Consider the following 27,337-nt stretch of genomic DNA (forward strand, 5'->3'; position numbering starts at 1 on the left):
TTCCTCTTCTGGATCATTGCCAAGTCAAAGTTGTTGAAGGTATATCACTTGGCTGTGATGAAAACCGAATCTTTTATCTTACTGCTTTTTTTCAGCTTTCTTGGGCAACACATGGCCAGTATTTGCTTTTTATCTGTGTGTCCCTGTGAATTCCTCAAAAAGTTCTTGTGAAGGATTATATCCCTAAGGACCACTTGAAAGTCTAAAATACCTGTTTTCCTTTATTTTTTTCCATTATTTCTGACATCTTTAAGGAATGGATGTGACATAATTTTCTTGCAGAAGTGATACTGCTAGGTCTCTTGATACTTAGAAGAATAAATTTGGAATTCACATGATGCTTTTTAGTACTCTTCAGCCACAGCAGTAGTTAGCTTGGAATGAACATATTAGATCAGTTTTGACATAATGTGTATCTTTCTCTATAGCCTTGGAGACCGAAGCAGAGTTGTTCCTTTGGTGTACTTGAGAGAGTTTAGCTTAGATTTAAATGTCCATGACTCTGTATTTCATAACTGGGAAATATTCATGACATTCTGCTTAAAACATTGTAGGGAAATCAGAGTAAATCTCTCTAAATCTTGCTTGTATCTTTTAGCTGCATGTTAACAGGTGTATCTGTCCTGGTTCCACGATTCTTCTCTGCTTTAAATCAAAATACAGCTTAACTCTTTGGTATTCTTCCCTTAACTCTGTGACTATAAACAGATAAGTTTTCCCTCGTGGCACTGTCTTTCCTTTCCTAATATTTATTTGGTAATGAGATAGCCAGAATAAAGATTCTAAATAAATTTGGAAATGCACCCTTCCCCACCACAATTGCATTATTAGAATGATGGTGGTTATGATGGAGTTGGGACTAAGTGAGGGATAGGACTAGGAGTTAATGGGATGTCTAAGTAAAAAGAGAGGGAAAAAGTTTTTGAATTAGAACATGATTTTTTGAGGGTTGGGAAGTGAAGACTGGGGATTCCCCTCTGCACTAAGGATTGCTGGGTGAGATTACTCTCTGCTACAGGTGCAGAGAAGGAGGGGAGAATGCACTTCTGTTGATTAAACAAAATTTTCCTGATGTTCTCCTCTCTGCTTGACAGCCGCCAGTTAGTGACAGTTAGGGTCACTCACAGCCCCTCCTTTTCTTGGTGACAGGCAGACAGCAAAATATAAATTCAGAGTTGGGGAATCTCTCTTCCCCTCTGGAAGGTTTTCCTGCTCTCTAGATGAGGAAGGATCTTTTTGTTCCCTGCCTGGGCTTCTCTTGATCTCTGTGTCAAGTTTTACATTATTTGAGGGGATCCTTGTGCCTCTGCTGGAGTGAAGACCTCTGAGCACTTCAATGCTTCATAGAGCCACGTGCAGCTTTGTAAAAATTAAATCTTGTTCAACAAGCCTGCCTTTTTCTGAGGAGATCACAGGATTCTTTGATAACAGAAACTGTCTTGATACTATTGGATTTCTTCAAGTCATCTGATGTGTTATCAATGACAACTCAATTCAAAATCTTACAGTATGAGTGAGTTTATTGGTTACCTTAAATGAAACAGTCCCTCACTGTCAATTTGGAGACATAGCAGTGAGTGGGTCATTTCTAGTGGGACCAGAAAGATCAGTTCTCGGCCCAGCGCAGTGTAGCTTTTTTTTTTTTTCCAGTGTCATGCGTAATATGTGAAATCTGATGGTAAAATTTATGGGTAAGATTAATGGAGCAGTAAATAAACACGGGGAGAAGGACAGTTATTGCTCCAAAGTGTTATCTGAGTTGCCCAATACAGTGGTCATGACACAGCAAAATTAGTTTTTCTGCAGATGAGCGCAGTACATTTCTAACCGAGGAATCTGGCAGTACGAGAGTCTGTCTTGGAAAGCAGTGATTCAGACATGCTTGAAGCAGATGAAGTTGACAGAGCACAAGCAACAGTTTGTTCTTAGTTCTGCCTCTCTTGTACTTTCTAATATAGTATTTGTCAAGACCAGGAGGAGCTGGTACATGTCCTGTAGAGTATAGGCCTGTCAACTTCAACCTATTACTTTTGTATTGAATTTAGCAGAGGCACAGGCATTACGGTACTCCTGTTTCTGTCTCCTACTAGCAGTGTTCCTCAAGGTTTCTGTTTTGCCAGAACAACAACCAGTCACCTCTCTCCATAGTAATATTGCTTCTGTTTCATAGATGGTGACGGTGACCATCCTTTTCTCAAATCATCTAGTAGCGAACTAGGTTATCGTACACTCAGAGCAGTTGTTTCCTGTATGTACTTGTTCTGAAGATTGACACTTCTATTTCACACCATTGTCCAATGGTAAGATAAATGTTGCTTTCAGCTGCAAATACAGAAGCAGAAATGTAATGGGCATATATCAGATCTAGCATTAACTCCCTGTGACAATTCAAATGTTACCAAGTTTTACTAGTTTGACTTTGTACCACCCCGCACCTTGCAGTTGGCTTAAAGTCAGTGTACTTTCTACATGAGGTACTCTAGCCGTTTTGACAGAAACCTGCAGCTGATCTTGATCAGTGTTTTGAGCGGAATCTGCTACTCTCAGGTATGAAATGGTAGCCTCAAATGTGAAGGAAGGCCGCCTCTTCCAGAATTGTTCTTCTCCAGCCATGCTATTGGCCAAGCAAAAGATTTCTCTGTCTCTGAACCTTACCTCTCCCATAGCCTTAGATACTTCATCTGTTACAGTACTGCCGTTAACCTGTTTTGAACTGAGGATTTCAAAAGGTGGATTGGATTATCCATGACTTGTTTGTTTGTTTGTTTGGTAATGACAGATTAGCCCTTCCTGGTGGCTAGTGCCAGGTCTGAAGTAAGGGAAGGACAAAGATGAACTGTAGATCCTAATTTCTTGTTTTCAGAGGTGTTAAGGTTAGTTAGCCAGTGTTCTGGAAGGGTGAATGTCATTACTGGGCTCCATCTGGCTGTATAAAAAAAGTTTGCTTGAGTAGCCCAGCTTTATGGAGAGTCCCTGTTGCTGTATGGCTGCTCTGTTCTCCTTTACTTTTGGTCAGTGTTAATGTCCTCCACAGTTTTTGATTTGGAGATATCCTTAAATATACTTAGAGGATATTAGATAGACTAGCATTCTGCTGATTCCTTTGTAACCCTCCTAAGGAGTTGCAAGCCTTGTTTGCATATGTGCTCATAATTTAAATATATTGCTTGTACGTTTTACTTGCAACACGTGCAGTACATACAACATGTATTTGCAGCTGCAGAACCAAAATAAAAATTAACTGTAATTTAGTCTCTGTAACATACAGGCTGAAAGTGACCTCTTAGTCCTCAAACACACAAAGGATTCACTGAATATCTGGCAAAACCATGATTTGGGTAGACGGCTGTTTAAGCCTCAGTAATCACAAAATAATTTGGATCAGAAGGACCTTTGGAAGTCATGCAGACCAACCGTTGCACAAAACAGGTTCAAATTACAGCAGGTTGCTCAGGACCTTGTCCAGTCGGGTTCTGACTACCTCCAGCCAAGGATGGACATCCCACAGCATCTTTTGGCAGCCTGTTCCAACGTTTTGGTAACCATCATGTTTTGGTTGTTTTTTTTTTTTAAAAATGTTCCTTATACTGAGTCAACTGCCCACGTTGCAGTGAGTTTGTTGCCTCTCATCTTGTTGTTGTGCACCTCCAAGAGGAGGCTGGCTCTGTCTTCTCTTCACCACCCCATATGGCAGTTGCACTCACCAACAGGATCTCCCTTTCCCCTTCTCTTCTCAAGGCTGGACAAACCCAGCTCTTGCAGCTTCTCTTGGCAGGCATGCGCTCCAGCCCCCAGACATCCTGGCGGTCCTCTGCAGGCCTCACTCCAGGATGTCACGTCTTTGTGGTCCTGTGCCCAGAAGTCCAGACGCAGTTTCACAAGCGTGGCATAGCAAGGAATAGCCTCTTTCCTTGACTTGATGGCAACGCTTACGCTAATACAGACCATTTTGCAGTTGACTTTTGTCCCGGCTGGCTTACCTCACAGACTCATTCTCCACTTGTTGTCCATGAGGACCCCCAGCTCCTCTCCTGCAAAACTGCTTTCTACCCAGTTGATGCCCACCCGTGCCACTGCATGGTATCGTTCTATCCCAGGAGTAGAACTTGGTCTTTGCCTTTGTTGATGCTGAGCTGCCGTCCTGTTCCTGCAGCCTGTCAAGGTCCCTCTGAGCAGCCATGCTCCCCTGACTCTGACGTAGGCTCAGGGACCTGGGAGGCCTGAGGACAGGACTTACCAGGAGTAACGGAGGCAAAGACAACACTTGAGTGCCACGGCCTTCTCCATGGCTTTTGACATGAGCGGCAGAACCAGACCCAGACCCGGGTTTTCCTTAGTCTTCCTTCTGCTGCTGATACGCTTTGCAGAAGGCTTTCTTGTTGCCCATCACGTCCATTGCTAGGTTCAGTTCCAGCTGAGCTTTGACTTCCCCAATTTCATGCCTGCATGCTCGGGCACCATTGTGCTGTTCCTGCTGGGTAGACCATCCCTGCTTACACCTCCGTGCACTCCCTCTTTGCATCTGAGGCCAGGCAGGAATTCCCTGCTTAACCCTGCTGGCCTCCTGCCAGGCCTGCTCAACTTTCTGCACATCGGTCTGATCATTCCCCTTTGCTTTGAAGAGGCTGTCCTTGAAGTTCAGCCAGCTTCCCTGAGCCCCTTTGTCCTCCAGGGATCCCCACTGTCTCATAAAATCCTTCTGGGCAGATCCCTGAACAAGCCAAAACCTGCTCTCCTGAAGTCCAGGTCTTGCTCGCTTCTCTCGGGATTGCAAACTCTGCCATCTCATGGTTGCTGCAGCCAGGGCTGCCCTTAACCTTCACATCCCCAACCAGCTCTTCGTTCTTTGTGAGTAACAGGTCCAACAGAGCACCTCCCCTTGTTGGCTTGTTGATCACCTGTGTCAAGAAATGGTCGTTAATCCGACCCAGGAGTCTCCTGTAGTGCTCGTGCCCAGTGCTCCTGCCCTCAAAGCGGATGTCAGGCTGGTTACAGTTCTCCCATGAGTATGAGGGCCTGCAACCATGGTGCTTCCTCCAGATGTCGAAGAAAGGCTTTGTCTCCTTCTTGATCAGGCAGATTGTCTGTAGCACACATGCCCCTTGCAGTATCATCTGTTCCAGTGCAATTCTTAGCATTTGGATGAAGCCTTCCCTAGTGTGCAGCGTGTTGTCATTGCCTTCCAAGCTGTTGTACTGTGCCAGTCATAGCAGCTATCCCATGATATTTTTCATATCCCAGAGATTGTAGTGTTGCAGCTGTTCACTGGTTTCTGATTCTGTTTCACAAGCCTTGCACATTTGTTTACAGGCATGTGTGGTGGGGCCCCCACCGTGTGCTGCTTTTACAAGGAAATTGAGAGCCTCTCCTATCACGCTATTCCCTGCACATTGTCCTCCCAGCCCCTACTCTTATAATTTTTCCATTCTTTTGTCACCATCAATAAAAAAAAATCTGTGGAAATCAAGGATAAAAGCGCATAACTTAATAATAATCTGTTCTTATTAATTTTTTTAAATTTGAAACATTTGAATTTTCACAATAGGAAAAAGATAACCCCAGCCTCTAGAAAGACACTATCTTACTAATGTTAATAATAATCCATTCTAGTTATCCATATAATTCTAAGATAAAGTTTAACATACATGCTTCAAAACCTCAGATGGTGAGATGCTGCTGCTAAGTGCTTTTTGTAGTTTCTTGAAATAAATAAAGGCCAGAATGGAGAACTGAGGTCTTGTAATACTCTTTACACATTTGTAGTTAGAACTTTTGTAGAAGAAGAGAGGAGAATTGCATGGAGCTATGAACTTTTCATTTAGGGCAAAGCATGCAAGAAGGAGGAATTAGGCAGGCTGCACCGATCCTTATCACATAAACACCAAATAACTGGGGTTCAGTTACCTATGAAGAAAACTGAAAAATGAATTAGGTACTACTGGCTGGAGTGTAAGAGTACCTTTATCTTTTTGAGCTAAAATGTACCAGAAACAAAGAAAATTCTTCTTTGTGACATGATACTGCTGGGGCTCCCCTTTAATTTTCCTCTCACTCTTGAGGGAAATTGGGAAAGAGTATGAAATTGGAACATTATCGTGCCTCCAAAAGATTATTCCAATAGTATGGTGAGAAAGCAAAAGACTGTAAGAGCAGCCAAAACTGGCCTGAGTGGACCTTTGATCTAGCCCAGTATCCCGTCTTCACTGTGACCGTAACACATACCTAGAGAAGATTACAAACACGGGCAAGTACAGTTCTCCTAAGTACTCTCCCAACCTGCAGCCGTTTGCAGTTCAAGGAATTATATACAGCATTATCTTTGTTGGCTGATTTTAAAGTGTTTATGCTTTCTTAACATCTTATAATGTTTAACATCCAGTTTGGTTATAGGAATGGAATAGGAAATACCCTTTCACTTCCATGTGGTAAGAGATGTAAAAGCATGGAATAGAAATATTTATTGAAGATTACTGCTGTTTCTACAAACTTATTAGAAATTTCATTAGATCCTGAGTCCAGTACCCTGTGAACCAGCTGGAAAGGTTGTATTACAGCTGTAGTATATGCTTTAACTTGAGGGCTGTGTAGGCCAGCTCCCTGCTTCATCATGTGCCTAGGAGTTCATGAACTGACTCTGCTGAAACTTGGAGTTAAAAGACTGAAACTATGTTCTGGGTCCAATTTTTAATTGACTGCAGTACAGCATGGTTAATTTCCTCTGTGTGGAAGGAACTGAGGAATCTTTTCTTCTGTGTGGGACAGGATAAAAGCACTGAAGTATTTTGTTGAGTCCAAAGATTTGTATTCACTGTGTGGAGGAAGTATTGCCTAGCTGTCTTTATTCTGCAAGCTATCTGGCAACTCGATGTTTCCAGGGCAATGCTTGCTCTTCATGCTTTGCTCTTGAAAATGTTCATTTTCTTTTATTATTCTGCTGATACTAAGACTTTGTGAAAGAATACAAGCAGTTAAAAATATAGTGGTTCAGCTAAAGCTGAACAGAGTTTTTGGCTCCATGGTTTCTGCTTCTCCAAAGTGTCAGTCCTGCTATAAATAGAACAGGTGTTCTGGCATCTCAAAACAAATAGACAAATAAATAAGGTTGAAAGAGACATTTGTTTGATAGTCTCAATCAGTCTAAATGCAGAAGGGAGGAATTGTTCCTTTTCAGGCTGGAAAAGAAAAATATTAAGAAAGGAATGACAAAAAACTGTAAAATGTATGAGCAGTATGGAGAAGGTGCATAGGGAATGCCTGCCCACTGCTGCTCCAGAAATGCAAGAAGATGGCATGAAATGAAGCTAACAGATGGCAGGTTCGAATGAGCAAAAGGAGGTACTTCTTCACACACTGTCTATTGAGGTTCCGGAATGCTGTTTTTCAGGCTGTTGTAGGTTCTAAAGGGCAACAACTTTCAAATGCTGTCAGAGACAGTACTAGGATAGACGACTGTTGGGATGACCTCGTGCAATAGTTCTTGCGTCCTTGCAGAACACAGCGAACAGGTGTATGCGTGGTGTCTCTCCTGTAGGTGTTTGTGTCTTACACCAAATTAAAAATGTAGACTTCTGATTCTAAAGCAAAACAGGAATGCTAACTAGCTTTTAATTCCTGTAGAACAGAAGTGTTCTAACAGTTAAATATTCTAGTTATATAGGTGACAGCTAGAGTGAATATCGTAGAAATAGACAAGGCAGTCCAGTGGATTTATTATAATTACTTACAGTTCCTTTCTTCTATGGTTTGCCTGCATGAGTTATTCCCAATTAAGAACTGACTTTTTCATGTAAGGGTATACTTGCCCATTTTTAAGCTCAGATCATTAGGTCTTCCTCCTAACCTACTTCATATCACCTCCTCTGCAGACTTCTCTGGAAAAGGGAAAATAAAAAGGGGGATTGTTAATAGAACTAATGTAGTTTAGCTAATGTATTAAAGTACCAGTAAAAGTTAGCAAGATTGTAAGTTGACACCTCATAGCTGGTCATGTTGAAACTTTGACGTGAAGATCAGTTGCACCTCAGCCAAGAAGATGCGTTGACAAAGGCTGACTTCCTAAATGGCAGTTTTTACTTACCGTGGGTAACACTTGTTTTTAAAAAATCAACACGAACACACACCCTTTATTTTCAGTCTAGAGGGACCCAGAACTTTTTTAGTTTAAACAGGACAAATTTACTGTACTTTGCATTGCTGAGAGGAGTGGCTCCCAGGCTGCTTGTAGCTAAGCCTCACTTGAAAAGAAGCAGCCATGATTCAGGCCTTGTGAGTCCAGCTGGGGTCTTCCAGAGTTCGTTAGCTTTAGTTCTGTGCTCCAGCTTTTCAGCTGTATGCTTGTGCCATGCCACTGAGACCTGCCCTGCTAATTGGGAACTATTGTCTTAGGGATAACTCCTTCTGAGCACATCAGTCTAAGGGCTGGGAAGGTGTCAGTATTACTGCTCTGGAACATGGTAGATTCTTGCTTCCAGTGCTTGGATATTCCTTGCTTCCTTCTCAGATCCGGGAGCTGGTTCCTGAGTCCCAGGCCTACATGGATCTGTTGGCCTTTGAACGCAAACTAGACCAGACCATTATGCGGAAGCGTGTGGATATTCAGGAAGCGCTGAAGAGGCCAATGAAGGTATGTCATGAAAATTTGTAGATTGAGTTAGGGGGAAAAAATAATCCTTGTATTAAATGGTGGAATGATCTTTCCAGTAGAAGTCCTGTTAACAGAGATATTTTGAAACAGATCAGAGAAAGCTCCTAAGAATAAGCAGCTGGGAAGCAGCATGCATAGAAAAGCGGTGGAGAAAATTCTGTGGATATTACTGGCTCTAGGTTCTGAAAGCCTTTAATAAGGGGAATAATAGCTTCTGGATAAATAAACACTGGTTTTGGAACTTTGTATTAGAATGATTAAAAAGAAGAAAATAAGAGAATAGAGGCATGTCTGAAGAGAGGTGTTACATTTCCTGTTAGAATTCAGTCAAAAGCTAAAGTTGTAGAATAACAGAATATATAATGGGAAGAATTACTTACAGAAAAATTGGTGAAGATCCTGCAAAAGTGTACACGTTTACATAGTCTGTAAAAGGATGATTCATGTAAGAAAAGAATGGATGACATTTTCTGCAATTTCTATTAGATCAAGTCCAGCACTTCACTGTTCATATTATCCTTCTGAAATGGTCTTTTCCTAAGTTTTCTGAGTCTATTCAACTGAATCATGGAAAAGTTAACGTAGGAGGAAACTGTGAAAGTCATCTAGTTCAACCTCCTGCTCAAAACCAGGTTGTCAAGGCCTTGTTGAGTTTTAAAAATCTCTAAGGATGGAGGTTTCACAGCCTCTTTGGGCAATCTGTTCCAATGTTTGGCCACTCTCATTGTGAAGAATTTCTTTTCATGTCTTATTTAAGTTCTTGTGACTGTATTGAATGCTCATACTTATTAATGTAATAAATCCTGTAGTATGAAGAGTTTTGTAGCTGTATGTCTACTGTGAAGTAAAGCTGTCATTCTTGTCTGTACCACAGTAATGGGTATCAGCTCAACTAAGATCAAGATTCCATTCTAGTTGTCACTGTACAGGTATCTGATAAGATGTGGAAGGCTTTTACCTCTGATGTTTTTCCAGTTGATATGTATGAAACAGAAAAAAAATGGAAAAAATTAAGTTCCATTAACATACCTACTTTATAGATAGGAAACTGAAGTGTGGATGGTTTAAATCACAAGTTTGTAGTCAAAAAGTGTTGTATATAGTAGATTGGACTTTCAAAAGGAATAATTTGTCTTAGCTTCTTAATGTGGGTAGAACACCATTATTTTAAACCAGCTAGGAACTTGGCCATATTTAAAAGTAATTGAAGACTTAGACTCTCATTCATAAATCTGCAGGAAGACATTTATTCTGTGGCAATCCCTTTAACTAGGGAATTGACCAGTACATGAGGTGCCAGCTCTGAGCTGTACGATGGAGATATTCAGGGCCGGTAATGGGGAAGACTATAGGAGGCACAACAGTCTAGAGAAACTGTAGACAGAAAATTCTGTTTCCATTCAGGGCTCAGCAAACACATTTTAAGTATCAGTTACTCAGCTAGTTAACATCTAAAGAATGATCAAACAGATGTTTTTCAAATTCATGTCTAGACTTAGCATGTAGCATCTGTGAAATTCAAGACCTGTCAAAATAAAGCTAAGCCTATTGGGTTGTTCTGATGTCAAGTATTTTCATTATACTATAGTTGGAGCATTGGTAACAGCAATAAAAGTTATCTCTGCATTTCCATCTCTTATCAAAGCTCTTGTAATTTTGAAATATTTGCCTTAAAACAGTGGTTCCCAAACTGGGATTGTAATCCTGGGAAAAATTTAAATTTGTCTGAGGTATGTGATAATATGTAGGGAATATGCAGGACTCCTCAGAATTTTCAGTTGTAATTGCAGTTATCTCATTGGTCACAGCAATTGAGTTGTAGCTAGAAGCAGTCTTTGGGAACCACAAGTTTATGGTCTAGTGTTGCTCAGGCTGTTTTTTTCTGTCTGAAGACTAATTATTCTGGAGAAATTTTAGGGGGAAATGTTTCAAACGCTTTTGATTGAGGACAGTGCATAAAATATGCTGGGCCTATTGATCCTACTTGGATCTTCTGTGAACAGTTGCACTGTTGAAACAGATGACAGCTGCGGGATTGCTCAGAAAGCAAGGAGGCCTTGGGGTCGTGAGGTTGGTTGAAGGGGGGGAAACGGCCTTCACCACCTGCCCGCTCACTTTACCACTGTCAGCAGCCCCTCTCAGCTGCCAGCTTTTCCAGTCTAGATCCTGCCTTCTCTTTTTTCTGCCTATTGCGTACTAGTGTGTTCTCTCCTCTTCTGTCAGTCCTATGTTCTTGGACTACATCTATCACAAGAGTCTCAGAATTCCTTGCCTGCAGAGCAGCATTTGCTGCATGCCACTCATTGCAGGAGTCCTTGCACTGACTTTATGGAAGACCCACCCACTCACGCGCTCAGAATTCCAGGAAGGACTTTTTAGTGGGGAGTCAGGCAGACAGGGTTGTTTGACTGCAGTGTGGCTAGAGGTACAAAAATAGCAAGCTCCGTGGCCTGAAGGAAACAGAAACTGTATGGCTCAACTTCACATGAGTAGATGTCATTAAAGAAGAATGCATTACTGAAAATCTGGACAGCTAGGGCCATGGTGGACTTTGGGAGTGGGATTTATTTGGCTAAGTATAGACATCTATGTTGTATTTATTTATACGTAAGTTCGTTACTCTGGGCTCCCTTTATAGTTGAGCAATTTAGTCACTGTAGGCAATGGAGTTCAGGGCACAGTTCTCATACAGAAGTAGATATTTAAAAGAACATAGATAAATCGTGGCCTAAAAAGTGCCTGTTTCTTTCCATTGACTAAGCCTGAGATAACTAGTCAGTTGTGGACATAAATGTAATTTTAAGACTGAGATGATTTTCATCCCAAGACTTGAATCAGGGGTCACCTGGCTGAAAGAAGGCATCTAGTGACCCATCCCACAAGCAAGGCTCCTACTCCAAGCCCTGGCACCATGAACAATAGTTTGGTCTCACCCAAACCAGAAACTGTTGTCCAGGGACTGTCACTCTTTCACAGTGAACTGGTGTGGGACATGGAGTTTACCAGACCTGTGTGTGGTTGTGGTTCCTCAAACTAAATGATCTACTCCCAGGTTCTCCATTTTTAGGTTAAAAAAGAGTAGTAGCATCTGAATACAGTCACAATGTCTCTCTCCCTTGTTTTGTAAATTGAGATTCTTTCCCCACTTTCAGGTTTTAAGATGACTGAGGAATTGCTATCAGATTGTCAGCAGAAGGGATTTTGCATTTTTTCTGAAATGCTAAGGTTTCTGCCTGGTCCTCTGCCCTCTCAGGCAAGACTGTTTTTTTTTTTTTTGCTCAGTATGCCTTGTGTCCGCAGCACCTCATACCGGACCTCTGCAGTTCTGTTGTTCTAAGAGACTCTCATCTTTTCTGTGTAATGAGTTCTAAACCTCAAGCATCCAAGGGATATTCTTAGGGACAGAAGAATAAATAATTTGTGGAGATTTTTGTGTCATACTCTGAACCCTACTGTCATTGAGCTCTTAGAATCAAACCTGCACTCACTTCAGTCAACAAATGCAGTAGATATCATTTATCCCAACTTGAGCAAAGCATTTTATTCATTCTTCAGGGGATATTCTGGAGAAAGAGGTGGGGATTACTAAAGAAAATTCAAGGTAATTGAGGGCAGTGGCAGCTCTATCACTTTTTAGCTGTTGTAGATTCCCCTCTGCACTTTGAGGTCTGCGGCACATGGGCAGTGTACTTCCTTTTCTGTGGTTGTCATGTTGGTCTTGGTGCTGGCTGGGATTAATTGGAGGAATTTCTGCTATAAAATAGTTGCCAACTGATTTGAAACATCATTAAAGGTGAGGTTTATTATTTTGATAATAACAATCTTACACTTAATATGATGTGACTGAGAGAAAAAAACCTTATGATAGGTCAGTAACTAGAATTCCCTGTAACAACAGAAAAAGTCTAGTGTTGCTGCAGAAGACCCTAGTGGCATCTCATCTGATTGTTAAAGCTGGAATACAGTGTCATTGATAGGCCAAATGAACAGTTCAAACTAGAACAATTATGCGAAAAAAGAGCTTCTGCAACAATCTAGGGAAAGGAATATTCACCTTGTGCATGTCACTCGGCTTTTATATGCGAACACAAAAAAATTTGGGAGGAACTGGGAGTGGCTGTCTTTTTGGTAGAGGGGAAGAAAAGTATCAACGTTTAGGCTGAAGGACAATGCTGGCACAAGAACAAATGGGGAAAAGGTGATTGAGTAAATGTTAGGCTTGAAATTAGAAAGAGGTCGTAATTGTCAGAGAAGCAAAATTGCTCCAAATCAAGGAGCAGAAACAGAGATTTCATTTTTGAAATTGTATCTTCATGGGTTCTGAAAAGCATTACATGATACAGACCTGTGACCTGGACTTACTGTTGCTGACAGCTCAGTGACCCTAGGGCCCATTGGTGTACTCCATCAAGCACTACAGTGGTTTTGATAAGATACTTTAAAGCTCTTCAGGGGAAATGTCTGCACAAGTCATTTAAAGTAGAAATATGTTGAAGGCAGAACAGAATTTATGGTAATTTCAATTTAAACAAAACAATTTATTGAGGGAATTTTATTAGGAATTTTCTCATCTTTAATCATCAACCATAACATTTACAAAATAAAAAAAAGCCAAATAGCTTACAGTTTCGCTAGTGTGAGGAGGTCAGTCCGGCAACAGGTATATCGTCTGATTAGTATGCGGTTATACATTGGGAGAGTTGGGTCATGGCTTGTGATTGTCTTACTGTCCTCAGCCTTAACATGTATGTTGATCTGCAGTCACCCAGTCTTTGAGGGTCACCTCAGAGTCAGTGGGCTTTAGGTGAGTCCACCTCCTTTTGGATACCCCTGAACTTGGGCCTAGGAGTTCCCAGGTTGTCTTCTATAGACTGATCTGGGGGTTCTTACACATGTTATTATTGAGAGGACTGAGTTGCCAATGGGACCACACCAACAAGTGTTACTGCATTACTGGTTGGCTTGTTGTCTGGATAGTTACTCACTGTCAAGAGACTGTGCCTGCAGCCTTACCATGCTACACTGCTTTTAACTAGTTAGGACTGAATCATGCCACTGGGCAAAAAGTTCATCAGGCTTGACACAAACAGGCAAAGTACATGTGCATTCTCAACCCATCACAAACTAGCTTAAGTATTTGATGAGAACATGGTTAAATCTTGCGTAATCACCCTCCCTCTCCCACATGCAGTAGCAACAGGAATTATGAGGCTGGTGTGGATCAGTGTCCTTACTAATAGTGACCAGTAACAGGATCACAGGTTGGTTGAAGTTGGAAGGGACCTCTGGAGGTCATCTTGTCCAACCCCCCTGCTCAAGCAGGGCCACTTAGAGCTGGTTGCCCAGGACCATGTCCAGATGGCTTTTGAACATCTCCAAGGTGGGACACTCCACAACCTCTCTGGGTAATGTGTTCCAATGCTAAATACTTCATAGGAAGGTGCCAGAAACCCTTCCAACTGTAGGTGACAGTTCCACCTAAATTCCAGTAATTAGAGATCAGTTTATATTAAGACACAGAAAGGTCTGACATCTTTTAAAATGCTCATGTATTGATATGACTGGATATTCCTGGGATCTGTACATAATATAGTCACTCCCTGGTTTTTTGTTTGTTTGGGGTTTTTTTTTGTTTTGTTTAAAGAGCTTTTGGCTTTGGTCCAACAGCTGGCAGTTCAAAAATAGACCAATTGAAGCTGATTAATATGCATATTTATGACCACTAGAACAAGATATCAGAGATGTAATGGATTTTTCATTCTGTCAAGTCTTTAAGTCAACACTGGATGTCCTTTAAAAAGAGCTGCCCTATTTGATGAATGATTAGAGCCTGTGTTGCACAGGAAATTGAACTGGACAATAAAGTCTCTTCTTGCTTATAAACCTGCAAGTTCTAAATCTGTGTTCTGTGACAATGAGTTCTATGGGTTAACTATGCTTCATTATGCTTTGTATAGCATACATGACATACTTCCATTGATCAGGTTTGAATTTATGGTCTTGTGGCATAATTTTATGTGTTATGCTTTTTGCATTGTGAGATAAGGAAAATGCAAACACCTAATCTTCTTTAGATCAGCCCATATTTTAAATATGTCTTCCAGGTTCTTTAATGTTCTCTTTTCTTAGGTAAAAAATTCAGCCCTCCCAATCACTGTAGAGAAAGAATTTTTCAGTGCACCTAGCTATTCTTACCACCTGTCAGTATATACCTCCTGATTCTCTTCCTGAGAGAGTATGGTATACAACTGCCAAGTAAGCTGCTATAACTGATTTTGTAGACTATTGTGCATACTATTCTCCATTTTATTCCTCTATAACTTTTGTTTGATTTTTTGGAGTTTTTTTGTTGTTGTTGTTGAAGTTTTTATAGAACTGTCTACAGGTGTTTTTCATGTATTGGTGCAATTTTGAACTCAGTAAATATTGGGTAGTTCCTTTTAGTACTCACGATACTTGCATATTCTACCAAGTCACTAATTTTCCTGCTTTGGGTTGGCCATTTTTAAGTTGTTGTCCATCTTTTGTTGTCATGAGTTACCCAACTAATTTTGTTTCTTCTACAAATTTTGACATATCTATCTGCTGCTACTCTGGGTGAGCAATACCTCTATATTCCAGTTCTGATATGAACACTCTCTGTTTCATTCAATTCTTTTATAATGGTCAGACTTGAACACTTGTTATTGGTGGTCATTGTTCTTTTTGTCTCCTGATTTCTAGTCTCCATGATACTTTTAGCTTCAATGGTTCTTTTTCCTTCCTAAAAAGTTTTTGTGAGACCATACGAAGACAGAAACACAGATTTTAATCTTTACTGTGCTTTATGCATGAGGTTTTTATGCTGTGTTGAGGTACATAGAAATCCATCCTTAAGACGTGCATAGAGAGCTCTTAATACTATTCATAGGATCAGCAGCCAGATTTCCTTCATTCAGTCAGCAATAGTCTATCTGCTGATAATTTAGTTAATTTGTTTGAAATCCCAAGCACAACTTCCCTGGAAGTGTCCTGGAGGTACTGTGTCCTGCCTGAGAGTTCACTGAAGAAAACTTTAACTTCAGCAAGAGGTTATTTGATTCACAACGTTGATCAAGTCTCTGTGATATTCCCCCCTGTTGGGCTTTGTCTTTCTGGGTGGCAAAGTTTCAGTGTGTCTGAAGAGGTGAAATGTGATGCTTGCTTCTTGCCCTAGAGCTGTAAGTTTTCTCTTTAGTTTTTGCCCCAAGCTTCTGAGAATCCTACCAGTAAAAAACAAGGCCTCAGGTTTTTGTTGGTTGCTTTTCTGTTCTCTGAGAAGCCACCACACAGAGAGGAGAATAGATTTTAGATCTGTGCTATAACGTGCATCGCTAAGAAACTTGTAGAATTTGTTGAAGGGCAGCGGCTTCTTGCCCAAGTATGTTGTGCTGCTGTATTTAAGTCGCAAAATAACCAAGTTGTAGGTAACTGATGTATCATTCCCTGTCTGGATGAGATGGAGTTGCTCAGCTGGAGACGGAAGAATACCTCACTCTCAGAGCTTTCTGGATATGAACTTGGCATTATTGTGGAACCCAGGAGCACTGATAAGTGAACTGAGTGCAGTGATTTTGGGTGTGTGTCTTTAGCCAAGGAGGCTTTAAGGTCTGTATAGTGGGTATAAAACCCCAGCCAGCACCATTTTGGTATTCCTTCTTTCTTGAGCTCAGTTTTGACTATCTATATCATCTCTGAGCTGCCATCTTCCAAGACTGGACCTCCTTATGCTAGCAGTATAGCTGTGAGTGCTGAAGTTGTTACTCACTGGTTAGATCCTTCAGCAGGGATTCAGACTATACTCTTGGATCTCTCCCAGGATCTTCTTCATCAGGTGAGATGGTAGTGTCTCACAGCTGACAGGAGAAAAGTCATGGTAGAGGAGAAGGAGCCTGCTGGTCCAAAGAAAATGTTCATTTGTAGAGCTATGGTTCTGATGTTTTGCTAGAGATTTCTAAGTGTATTTTCTTTAATGCCACTGCTCAAAGTATGTATTACTGCAGTTGGTGATAAGCGTATGTAGGGCAAGTTCAAACGCTGTTGTCTAGTGTCTGGAACTGGTAGATAGTCAGCCTCCCAGAATGTCTTGAGCAGAGCTGTTCCCAGGTAGCTTTTATGAGGAGCCAGTGGTGCTGGCAACACTAGACATGTGTAAGGAGGAGGTGGTAGTGGGAATTCTGGGAAGGGCAGAAAGAAGGAAAAAATGGAGCAGCAACTCATAAGGGAACAAACAGGAGGTGGACATGTTGGCAGCAGCTTTAGAAAAGTAGTTGTGGAGGCTTGAATGTTTCTGGGTCACCACAGTGCTGTACAGAGAAGGACAGGTTTGGCTGTTCAAGCAATGTTCATGGCCAAATGCCTTTTTCACAATTTTTTTAGACTGCTTACCAGAATGTCTTTGGCAGATCTGGCTGCACTTTGCAGGTCAGGTCTAGAGATACTGGTTATGACAATTGTGATGGCTGACACCTGATTGCAGTTGGCTGTGCAGGTTCATTTTAAAGGGTGGTGGCTCAGCTGTAGAAAGGAAGGCTAGTGTTTGCCATGTCCTAAGGTGCACTTGGCCTGGTAGAGCCCTCAGAGGGAGGGGAAGATTGTGCCAGCTGGAGTGCAGGGTAGGCCAGTCAGTGAGGCAAAAAAGATGAGAGACTGCCTCATTCAGTAAGAAGCCGGAAGAAAAAGCAGAAATTTGGAGTCTCCTGAAAGAAGGCAATAGCACAAACACAGTTGGATCTTAAGGAATAAAAAGAGAGGATTCTCTGTGTCTCCCCAGAAATGACCCTACAGAGTTTTCTGCAACCCCAGAAATCACACAGTTGCTGGAATAAGAGCAAGCCTGAAGAAATGAACCATTTTCAAGGACATGTGAGCAGAGAAAATTTCGTTTACAAAACCTTTTTTTTTTTTAAATTCCATTTTACCAGGCAAATGTGAGTTTTCTTTCTTTATGTTCCCTTATTCTGCTTTGTGTTCTAATAAAGATTTTTGTTAGATTTAAAGCCCGTTTGGTGTTGGCATCCTCTTGCAGCTGTGCAGTTGTGCTATTTGACTGATTTCCTGATGAGTCAGAAGCAAGGATCTTTCAGTGGTTGCATTTGGGAGATAATCACTGCCTTAATAGTGCTGCAAATTTGCAGTACCTCTTGGGCCAAAATCTGAAGACAGCGCCCAGGGTGCAAGTTACACATTTTGCATGTTGGATAGAATGTCTTTTCTTAGCAGAGACTAAAGGCTCAGCATTCCATAGTACTTACAGGTTGTCAGTAGTGCCTGTAACGTGTTGGGAGTCAAAGGCTAAATGGTTTTCGATCTAAAATCAAGATACGTAGAAAGTAGGACAAAAGATAACTTTAGAGATAGCCGTTACTTAGGATTTTTATTCATAATTATTCTAAGTTCCTTTCTGATGACAATGTGGAAGAAGTGGGCTGATTTATAGGGATTACAGTGAGGAAAGGATTAAATCTGAGAAAGAGAATTAATTGTGTAGAAAAAAAACACTGTAAATTGAAGAGAGAGATGTGGGACAAAGAAACAAATGATATGCAGACTCTGACTTTGGCAGAGCAGGGAAAGTATAGCGAACCCAGCAAGAGACCAGTTCTGAAATGTAAGCTGCATCTGGCTTGTGCTTGACTTGAAAGAAAAATGATAAGGGGTTAGCAAAGGGAAACAGTGGAAAATATCAAGGAGAGGTATTTTGTATTTCACAGTGGAGTTAGGCATTGTTACTAACTTGGTTTTAGGTGGACCGTACAAGGCAGCTAGAGCCTGAAAGCTAGGAGAAAGGAAGACATCTAAAATATTCAGATTTGAATAAGGATGTTATTGCAGAGGATGATCTTAGTGATGAAATGTCGGACTTCGAAGGAAACAGACACAGTTCCTATCTTGATATGGGGAGGTATGAGAAGAGAAGGAGTTTCCAGGGTAAAAGGGAGAATGGAGATAATGTCTTTGGAAATCAAAAGAAGAGGAAATGGAATCAGTGATATAAACCTGAAATGTCAGTGGAGTATCTAGGAGGAACTATTAAGAAAAAAGCTGCTTATGTATATACATACAGTTTTGCAAATAATCCAGGTGGGGATAAAATTTAGGAACAGTGCACAAAATGTGCAACTTAATTTGAGGAGTTGTGAATTTAGAAATGTGAAGTCCTTCACAAATCCTCCACAACAAATAGAGATTCTGGGGCCTTAAAAAAAAAACATTTTATATAATGAAAGAGCACTTTAGCAACAGAAATCCTGTAGGAAAGGATGGAGAAAGAATAAAGATTTCTAGGAATATTTTTCTACCTATCTGCCTGTTCTTATCTGTGTCAATCTGTTATTTTCTGGACTCTTGGCACATTTGAAAATCCTGTTCCCTGTCAGTGCATACTATTGACACTCCATTTCCATCAAACTTTTATGTCACTGTCTTCTCTAGATTTGGCAAAGTGTAGTCAGTTTCTTGTTCCTCTTTAGCCATACATCTATCTCTGCCTCCCACATTCCTCTATGCCATATCAGATTTTTAGTTTCCTTACCTGATGTATATAACTTCCTTCTCTCCTATATGTGTGCATGTCTGAGTGTGAAAGCTTTATAAGACTACTCCTTTCTTATGTTGGATGAAGGTTGTTTTGACTGCATTAACTGGACAACTGTAGCCTTTTTGTCATTATATTATAAACAGATATTTGAGATTAGAGTCCCAAAGAAATTTTTGGCAATAAATTTTCTGGAATCCATGCATCAGAGTTAATGGCCAGTTTTTCCACATGGTGCACGGGAGGGAAGGGCACCGAGCAATAACATAGCCATAAGCCAGTACAGTGATTGGGAAATGTTAGACAGCCTGTAAAAATGACAACAGGTGGGCATGATTGTATCTCTCACAGACTTGAGCACCTGGGTTAGGGATGAAGCACAGTGCCTTCCTCCACTCAGGTCTCACAGCAAGTTGGAGCTGCAACATGTTTATTAGGGTGAAAGGCAGTTAAAGAAGGAAGGTTAGGCAGCAGGAGGGTGTGTGTGTATTTGAGTGTGTGTCTGTAGGAGGACTATTAACAGGCTCTGCATGACGGTAGAATGAAGATGGGCAGAGCATGGGCCCAGCATGTGATTTGCAGCATTAGCTGTATTTGTGACTGCCATTTACAAATCAGAACTGATGCAACTGTGAAAGACACTCATGTAGCAAGAGGTTTGCAACTGAGTCTTAGCAATCTAGCTAGGATCTAGACAGGAAGGGCATCATATCGTGCTTTTCTTACAATGATTTCTGAAATATCTAATCCGGAAGTACAGGATGTATAGCCTCATGGCCTTGGCCCTGCAACCTCCTGTCTTTCTCCACTTACAGTGGATCTTAGCATATTTGTATGGCCAATAGTTTTTGAAAGGAAGTTTCAGATCAGCTCTTCAGTGTATTTTCTTAAAATCTTAAATTCTAGTATAACCTGGTGCAACGGTACTAAACATGCAGATTCTCTACTAAATGTGTAACTTACCACCTTTCCTGTGGCTTCCTCAGGTCTTGGACTTAAACTGGATGTGTACTTTTCTTTTCTCTATTTGTATAACAGCAAAAGCGGAAACTGAGACTTTACATCTCCAACACATTTAATCCTGCAAAATCTGACGCTGATGACTCTGATGGCAGCATTGCTTCGTGGGAGCTGCGAGTGGAGGGGAAGCTCCTGGATGACGTATGACTTACCTGTGCTTCACTGGGGCTGGCAAGGATCTAGAGATTGTCCTGGGGGGTGGTGGACTTTTACTGGGGACATCAACTCAGACAAGACATCTCTGAATGGCAGCATTGGCTTGTTGCTGCTGGGAAGGCGCCATGTCCAGCCGGAGTGAGGGATAATGCCATAATGGGAATGTTGGGGAGCGGTGGGGAGGGCAGCAGGAAATGGAGCAGACTTAAGGACAGGACAGGTAGGAGGAGGTGGAGAGAATAGGGCTGAGATGATTCCCTTAAAAGATATGGCAGGGTTCAGGTCACGAGAGGTGTGATGAGTCAGGCCTACAGTAGGCATTGCATGTTGTGAAGAGTAGGATAACAAGGACAAGCGAGTGGTTTATGTTCCTAGGGAGGGCAAGAGGATGTATGGATGGTCAGAGCAAGATGGAAGAAAAGTTTTATCATTCTGAAGTCCTCAGAAACCACAGTGATGGATTTAACATTCCTCGGGGAAGGCTGGACTTTCCTAATACAGGTGTCACCTATTTGAATAGACTTCACAAGCTAAGTATTTGATAGGATAAACAGATAGAGAACATGCATGTATGGAGAGGGCAAGGCTTTCAAGGCACGTCTGTTTGTCTGGAGATAACTGTATGTGAATCAGAATTATAATCTTGCTGGAAGATAAAGGGGTGACAAAGTGCAACATCTGGAAGTTGAAGTTAGGCAAATTCAGCTTAGAAATTAGAGCATATATTTTAAAAAAGAAGGAGATTCTTTATTGGAACAAAATAGCTTCTCAATTACTGGCAAATTTTAAATCGAAGGAGGATGTGTTTCTAAAAGATTATCTGCATTAAATAGAAGACATTCATTGAAATCCTGTGGACTGTATTCTGTGGAAAGTCAGATTATGTGATTATAGACCTCTCAGTTTTTAATTTAGACAGTATGAGCTGTGTAGTAAACAGTGAATACTGATAATTAAATGGAAAGGCAAAATGTAAAAGGAAGTACTTTTACATAGTGTATGATTAATCTGTAAAATTTACTGTCATCTTATAAATCAGGCCAAGAAATTAGCATTCATCAAAAACCTGAAGCTATTAAAATAAAAGATATACAGTGGCCTTAGAATCATGGAATGGTTTGGGTTGGAAGGGACCTTCAAAGATCATCCAGTCCAACCCCTCTGCCATGGGCAGGGATACCTTCCACTAGACCAGGTTGCTCAAAGCCCCGTCCAACCTGGCCTTGAACACTTCCAGGGATGGGGCATCCACAGCTTCTCTGGGCAACCTGTTCCAGTGTCTCGCCACCCTCATCATAAAAGTCTTCCTTATACCTAATCTAAACCTACCCTCTTTCAGTTTAAAAGCATTGCCCTTGTCCTGTCATGCTTTGGTAAAAAGTCTGTCCCCATCTTTCTTTTAAGCCCCCTTTAAGTACTTAAAGGCTGCAATAAAGTCTTCCCAGAGCCTTCTCTTCTCCAGGCTGAACAACCCCAACTCTCTCAGCCTGTCCTCATGGGAGAGGTGTTTCAGCCCTCGGATCAATTTCATGGCCTCCTCTGGACCCGCTCTCACAGGTGCCATGTTCACCTTACAAGCCAGTACTTTCCAACAACATTAAGAGAGTCAGGGAAATCTTCCCTTAAGTGTGCACTGTTCCACCACTGTTGAGATTTTTGCATCTTACCCTGCATTTGTCAGAGGGAAAACTCAATTAGATTGATCACACTTGTGGTCTATATGGGAATTAATGTTCAAGAGAAAGAGAAAGCCTGAGAATGAAGCATAGAACACAAGCTAATATATGCAGCCTTAAATATTTCTGTTTCTTCTGATTGTACAGCTCAGCAAACAGAAACGAAAGTTTTCATCTTTTTTTAAGAGTTTGGTTATTGAACTGGACAAAGATCTTTATGGACCTGACAACCATCTTGTGGAGGTAAGAAGGTCGTGCACCCTTTGCATACAAACCTGATACTAGCACAGATAAACAGCTATGTGCCTGTTGTCTACCTTGTTTAAGTTACCTTGCATTCATTATCTCATTTAAGGTATTTTCAAAGTTTTCAAAATTCCATTCTTTTTAAGAGTGTTTTCCTAACAGAATCTATATAGTCTAAAAACATAGATGCGGTAGTGATGTAGTGCACACCTTAGAACAGAATGTATGAAATGATGAAAAAATTGTGTGCATTTTTCCTAACAAGTAAAGCATGCTAACAGCAGAACAGATTGTGCACTAAAGCTGAATTGTAAGGGCAGAGCAAGAAATGATTTGGGGGGGTTTGTTGTGGTTTTTTGTTTTTTTTTTTTTTTAATTGCAGGATCTTCAGAAGGCTTGTACTTGTCTTATTCTTGCATGGCGTACTGTGCAAGATACACCTCTGTGGACATCAGTGAAAAAAAGACTGACCGTCTTACTTGTTTTTTCCTTTGGCAGTGGCACAGAACTCCCACAACCCAGGAGACAGATGGCTTCCAGGTGAAAAGACCCGGTGACGTCAGCGTGCGGTGCACATTACTCCTCATGTTGGACTACCAGGTCAGTGCACTGCTTTTGGCGTGGAAAATACAGCCTTTGGGACATAGTGCAACAGAGCAAATTCATCCTGTCACATACATCAAAAAACAATATACTTGGACTCAGAATGTCACATAGTCCATTGAGGTTAGAATGATACCAAACTGACAGATTATTTAAGATGTAAAGGGGACACATCAAGTAAGTTTCTATTATAGCCTAGCAAAATATTGTTCTTGGCACTATGATAATTAGTATTTTTATTGCCCACCTGCAGAAAAAATATGCATTTCCACCTCAGGCTTCTTAGAGAATAGATAAGTTGCTCATGAGTTATGCGTGTGGTCCTGTACGGAAATTCAAAGGAGTGGCTTTTCCTGGTGGTACCTGAACTAGCTTTGTAGCTGTGGCAGCCTTTTTTTCAGAGCAGACTACACAGCTTTCGTGGTTTGTTAAGTTTTGGTAACATTGTCACCCTAATCTGGCATAAGGCAATATTGCCCTGCAAGGGTTATATTTGCCATTACTCTTAGGCCTTGTTAGGCATTCCTGCTTCCTCTCTTTTGTCAGGATTAGTTCTGTTGTAGTAGTAGTATATGTGGGCTGAACACAAACAAGTCAGGGAACTGATCCATTTGAAAGCTAACAAAACTTACTTGCAAATCAGTTCCCTGATCCCAGTCACAGGAAACAAAAAAAACAATAGGCAAAATTAGTTTATTCTGCCTTGGGATAGAGTATAAAAGAGGTTCCTGGGCACAGTCTCAAACTGTTTTAAGCTGTTGTAAGGCTAAACTGCTCCAAAAGACCACTTTCATTTCAGTTGTGGGTGTGCACTGCCACAGTCTCCATTCTCTTGGCACAAATGATGGAGATTTGCAGTTGTGGAGCTCACTAACCTGACTGAAACCATCCCTGAAAGAAGTGTTGCTGTCCTAAGAAATTGATAGAAATGCACTGCTGAGAGGAGACGAGATCTCCCTCTTCAATGGCAGTTCACTCTCAGACACATTTTGATTGTATAACTTTAAGAACTCATTCTATGCCATTCTCTTTCCCCTCAATGCAAATAGCATCTATCCAGGATAAAGACACTCGCATTTTATGTTAACAGACAGAAAATTTATTAATTTTAGGGAGCGTATGAGTTAACTGAAATGCTGATATAACCAGTGAGAATCTTTATTGTTAAGACAATCTAATGATGTTTGTTATGCTCACCATTATTATAAATTTATGCTTTAAAATAGGTGTTCTCTTATCCTTAAGCCTTGATTTGTTATAAAGCTAGCTTTGGGTGACCTGGCACCCAACAGGGTAATCCTTGCCTAATAATGTGGCAAATATTAAACTTGAGTATGGGTACACACTTGAAGAGGCACCAAATTCCAAAGTATCCAAGGAATGTATATTACTAGAGATGCAGAACAGGGTAGTTGAAGAGTTTTATCACAGAGGTCAGGAGAAGAAATACATTCCATTGACTAGTTGTGGTTGGGTAAATTTTCTGGTATGCAGCAGAATGGTGGGAACCTGCCTGAAAAACAGAGTTCCAAGGTACTTTGTTGATGTGAGGCAGCTGAGCAGTTATTAGCAACAGTAGAAGCATCATCCTGACTTCATTCACTGTATCTGTGGTTAACCTCCAGTAGTTCAGAGGAAAGACTGTTCCTTTTCTTCTTCCACTCCCTAAAGTCAAATTATGCATCAATGTTACAAAAGGAAAGTTCTTTCCTGAGTCTGCATGCAAGTTGTTACTATCTAAAGCATGTGATACAGATAGTCTGTGTGCATACCACGTGTGGAGCGTCCCTCATTCTTTTCAAACCCTAGATAGTTCTTACAGAGCACTGACAGTGGTACACATCTGAGCAACTTGTATTTTTGCAATCTCTGCCATTGAATAGGGTGCTTCTCCTGAGGAACAGAGCCCCCTGAGAATTAAAGCTGAAACTTCATACTTGCGTGTCTGTCTGCTTTTCTCTCTGTTGCCATCTCCATCTCCTTCTCTTTCTGTTAACAGCCTCCACAGTTTAAACTGGACCCGCGATTAGCCCGTTTGCTGGGGATACACACACAGACCCGATCAGCCATCATCCAGGCTCTCTGGCAGTACATCAAAACAAATAAGCTGCAAGACTCCCATGATAAGGAATACATTAACTGCGACAAGTACTTCCAGCAGGTAACTCCTTTTTGGACGCGGTAGCTCTTTAGAGGCAAACTATAATATCCATCCGCAGATTTTGAATGGATGAAAATTGCTGATTTTTATCTTGCTGATTTTTATCTTCCCCATATGATTTGTAGTATCTTCAGTACTGAATGGCTTTCAACAATCACTACAACTAATATAATAAGCACCCTCCCCATGTGCCAGTGTTGTCAAAAAACCATATCTGGTGGTTCAGCACTCCCACATAAGTTGTGGCCTTTCCAGGAAGGAAGACTTTCTCTAATTGTTTCACTGTATTGATTTACTGTTTTTTTCCCCCTGATGGATCATTTTGTACTAAGAAACATGAAATAATCTTCTGATTCTGATTGCTGAATCATATGTAGAGCTGTTTTCTTCCCTTTTCTTTCCCTGTTGATGAAGGGCAGAAGACATGGAAGATATAACTGGAAAAGCTATCTTTTCCTAAGTCTGCTTCAGATTATAAAATGCCCTCAATGATCTGCATGATGTTTTGAAAGTAGTACGTTAAGACTTTTTGTCTTTCACAATGACCTCTAGAATTAACCAAGAAGGTCACTTAAAAGCATCTCCACCTTTTCCGTAAATATGTTTATATTTATTTTGTAAAGATAATGTTATCTGAGCTATCACTATCTTAATTTGCTTTGTTTTTCTGTAGCTTCAGGCTTCCCTAATTTATTTTGAAAGTACCTGAAGGTAGGATTTGTGACATACTTCTGTTTAGGGAAAGTACTGGCAGTTATAATAAATGAATAATGTTTCAGTGAGCATTGAAAGTAAATGCTGCAATGAAAGTTGTGTCCTAGTTTACTTTTTAAGCTTTTATTTTATGTTATTAATTTGCTTTACAACGGTTTAAGGTGACCAATGCTTGAAATAAACTTAAAGGCAGCACTGGCTTTTTCCACATTTGAAAATAACAACAAAAGAATTGTGAGATTCATGGGTAGTTATAGGAATATAGAATCAAAGTGATCTGGATTATATAGTCACTCTCTTGTTTGGTTGTTTGGGGGGTTTTTTTGAGAATTACAGCATGCAGTCTTTTTCATATATAGTGAAAATTCCATCTTAAAACCTTGTAAGAATTTTTGGCAAAATTACAAAGCTGTTCGCTCTGTTGCTTAGATGATTTGATTTCCATTCTCTATTTATCTATAGCCAATTTAGACTCAGTTTTGTTTGCGCCAGCCCAAAGAGGAAATGGTAAAGGGAATGTGAAAAACATTTGAAAAATCATGAGCAGAATGGAAAAGGTGAACAAGAAGTAATTATTTTTTATTTTGGTAAATAATTAGATAATTAGAGGCCATCAGCTGAAACTGGCAGGTAGCAAATTAATCCTTGTGATAGGACATTACAAATACTAAAAGTGTATATAGGTTCCAGAAGTGACAAACCAATGGAAAAAAAATCTTGGGCTATTGTAAATGCAAGGTAATTGCAAAGCTGTGGAGATTGGGAGAGGTTTTTTGGGGAAGCACCCGTATGTTTCTCCTGTTCTTACATGTTTCCTTTAGTATCCTCTTTTGGCCACTATCAAGGGCAGGATAGTGTGGTAGATGTGTAGTAGATCCTTTGTCTGATCCAGTACAGCAGTTCATACCTTACTTATGGTAAGCAGGAGAGCCTTCTCACTTTTATTTATTTTAATTTTCAGCTTAAGAACTTTGCTAGAATAAGAACTTGCTGAAGCCATCTTCTCTTCGTGTATCTCATCAGAGGCTTATTAGCTCATAGGTCTCCTTTGTGTTAGAACTCTTCAGTAATACCATCAGACCTGATAATTGTCGTCTTCCCATCCTCCAAGGATTAGTCAGATGAGAGAGTTGAGAAGTAGCAGATTCCTTTTCTAGAATACTGAACCTCACTCCCTGCAAGAGCTGGCTAATCTGGAATAGTTTCATAAGAATGCAGTGCTTGCATAGATTTAAATCATAAATGGGATTGATTTGAGTGTTTCCATTTTCCTTACGTCTCTGGCAAAATTATCATAAGTAGCTAATTTTGCTTTCAAAACTGATGTTAGTACTTAGGAAAATGAATTGCATTAAATCAAATGAAACATTTCATGATGAGGTTTTTTGTTTTTCACCCTAATGCTCTAAGATTGAGATACGGAGGGTAAAGGAATTGGGTTAGAAATGCCTTCCAGTGTGATGATATTTCTGTAGACTATATAGTTTCAGACATGTAACTCCTGGAAAAAATCATGGTCATAGCTGGAAGTGCACGGATCACTTAGGGGAGCAGTACATAAC

At 40.7% G+C, this 27,337-nt stretch overlaps 1 protein-coding gene across 9 annotated transcripts in view; it reads left to right on the forward strand.

Annotated features, from left to right (window-relative positions):
* Positions 1 to 27,337, forward strand: part of SMARCD3 (SWI/SNF related, matrix associated, actin dependent regulator of chromatin, subfamily d, member 3) — a 120,308-nt gene that overhangs the window by 73,264 nt on the left and 19,707 nt on the right. For 8 of the 9 annotated variants that reach the window (XM_052810047.1, XM_052810031.1, XM_052810024.1 and 5 more), the window contains 5 exons: positions 8,501 to 8,623; positions 20,238 to 20,360; positions 22,199 to 22,294; positions 22,796 to 22,897; positions 24,900 to 25,061. In XM_052810047.1, the coding sequence (XP_052666007.1) occupies positions 8,501 to 8,623; positions 20,238 to 20,360; positions 22,199 to 22,294; positions 22,796 to 22,897; positions 24,900 to 25,061 (606 nt within the window). The remainder of the gene's footprint in view (positions 1 to 8,500; positions 8,624 to 20,237; positions 20,361 to 22,198; positions 22,295 to 22,795; positions 22,898 to 24,899; positions 25,062 to 27,337) is intronic. The other variant, XM_052810079.1, reaches the window with a different exon arrangement.

This window comes from Harpia harpyja, chromosome 1, assembly GCF_026419915.1.
Source record: "Harpia harpyja isolate bHarHar1 chromosome 1, bHarHar1 primary haplotype, whole genome shotgun sequence".
Classification (NCBI taxonomy): domain Eukaryota; kingdom Metazoa; phylum Chordata; class Aves; order Accipitriformes; family Accipitridae; genus Harpia; species Harpia harpyja.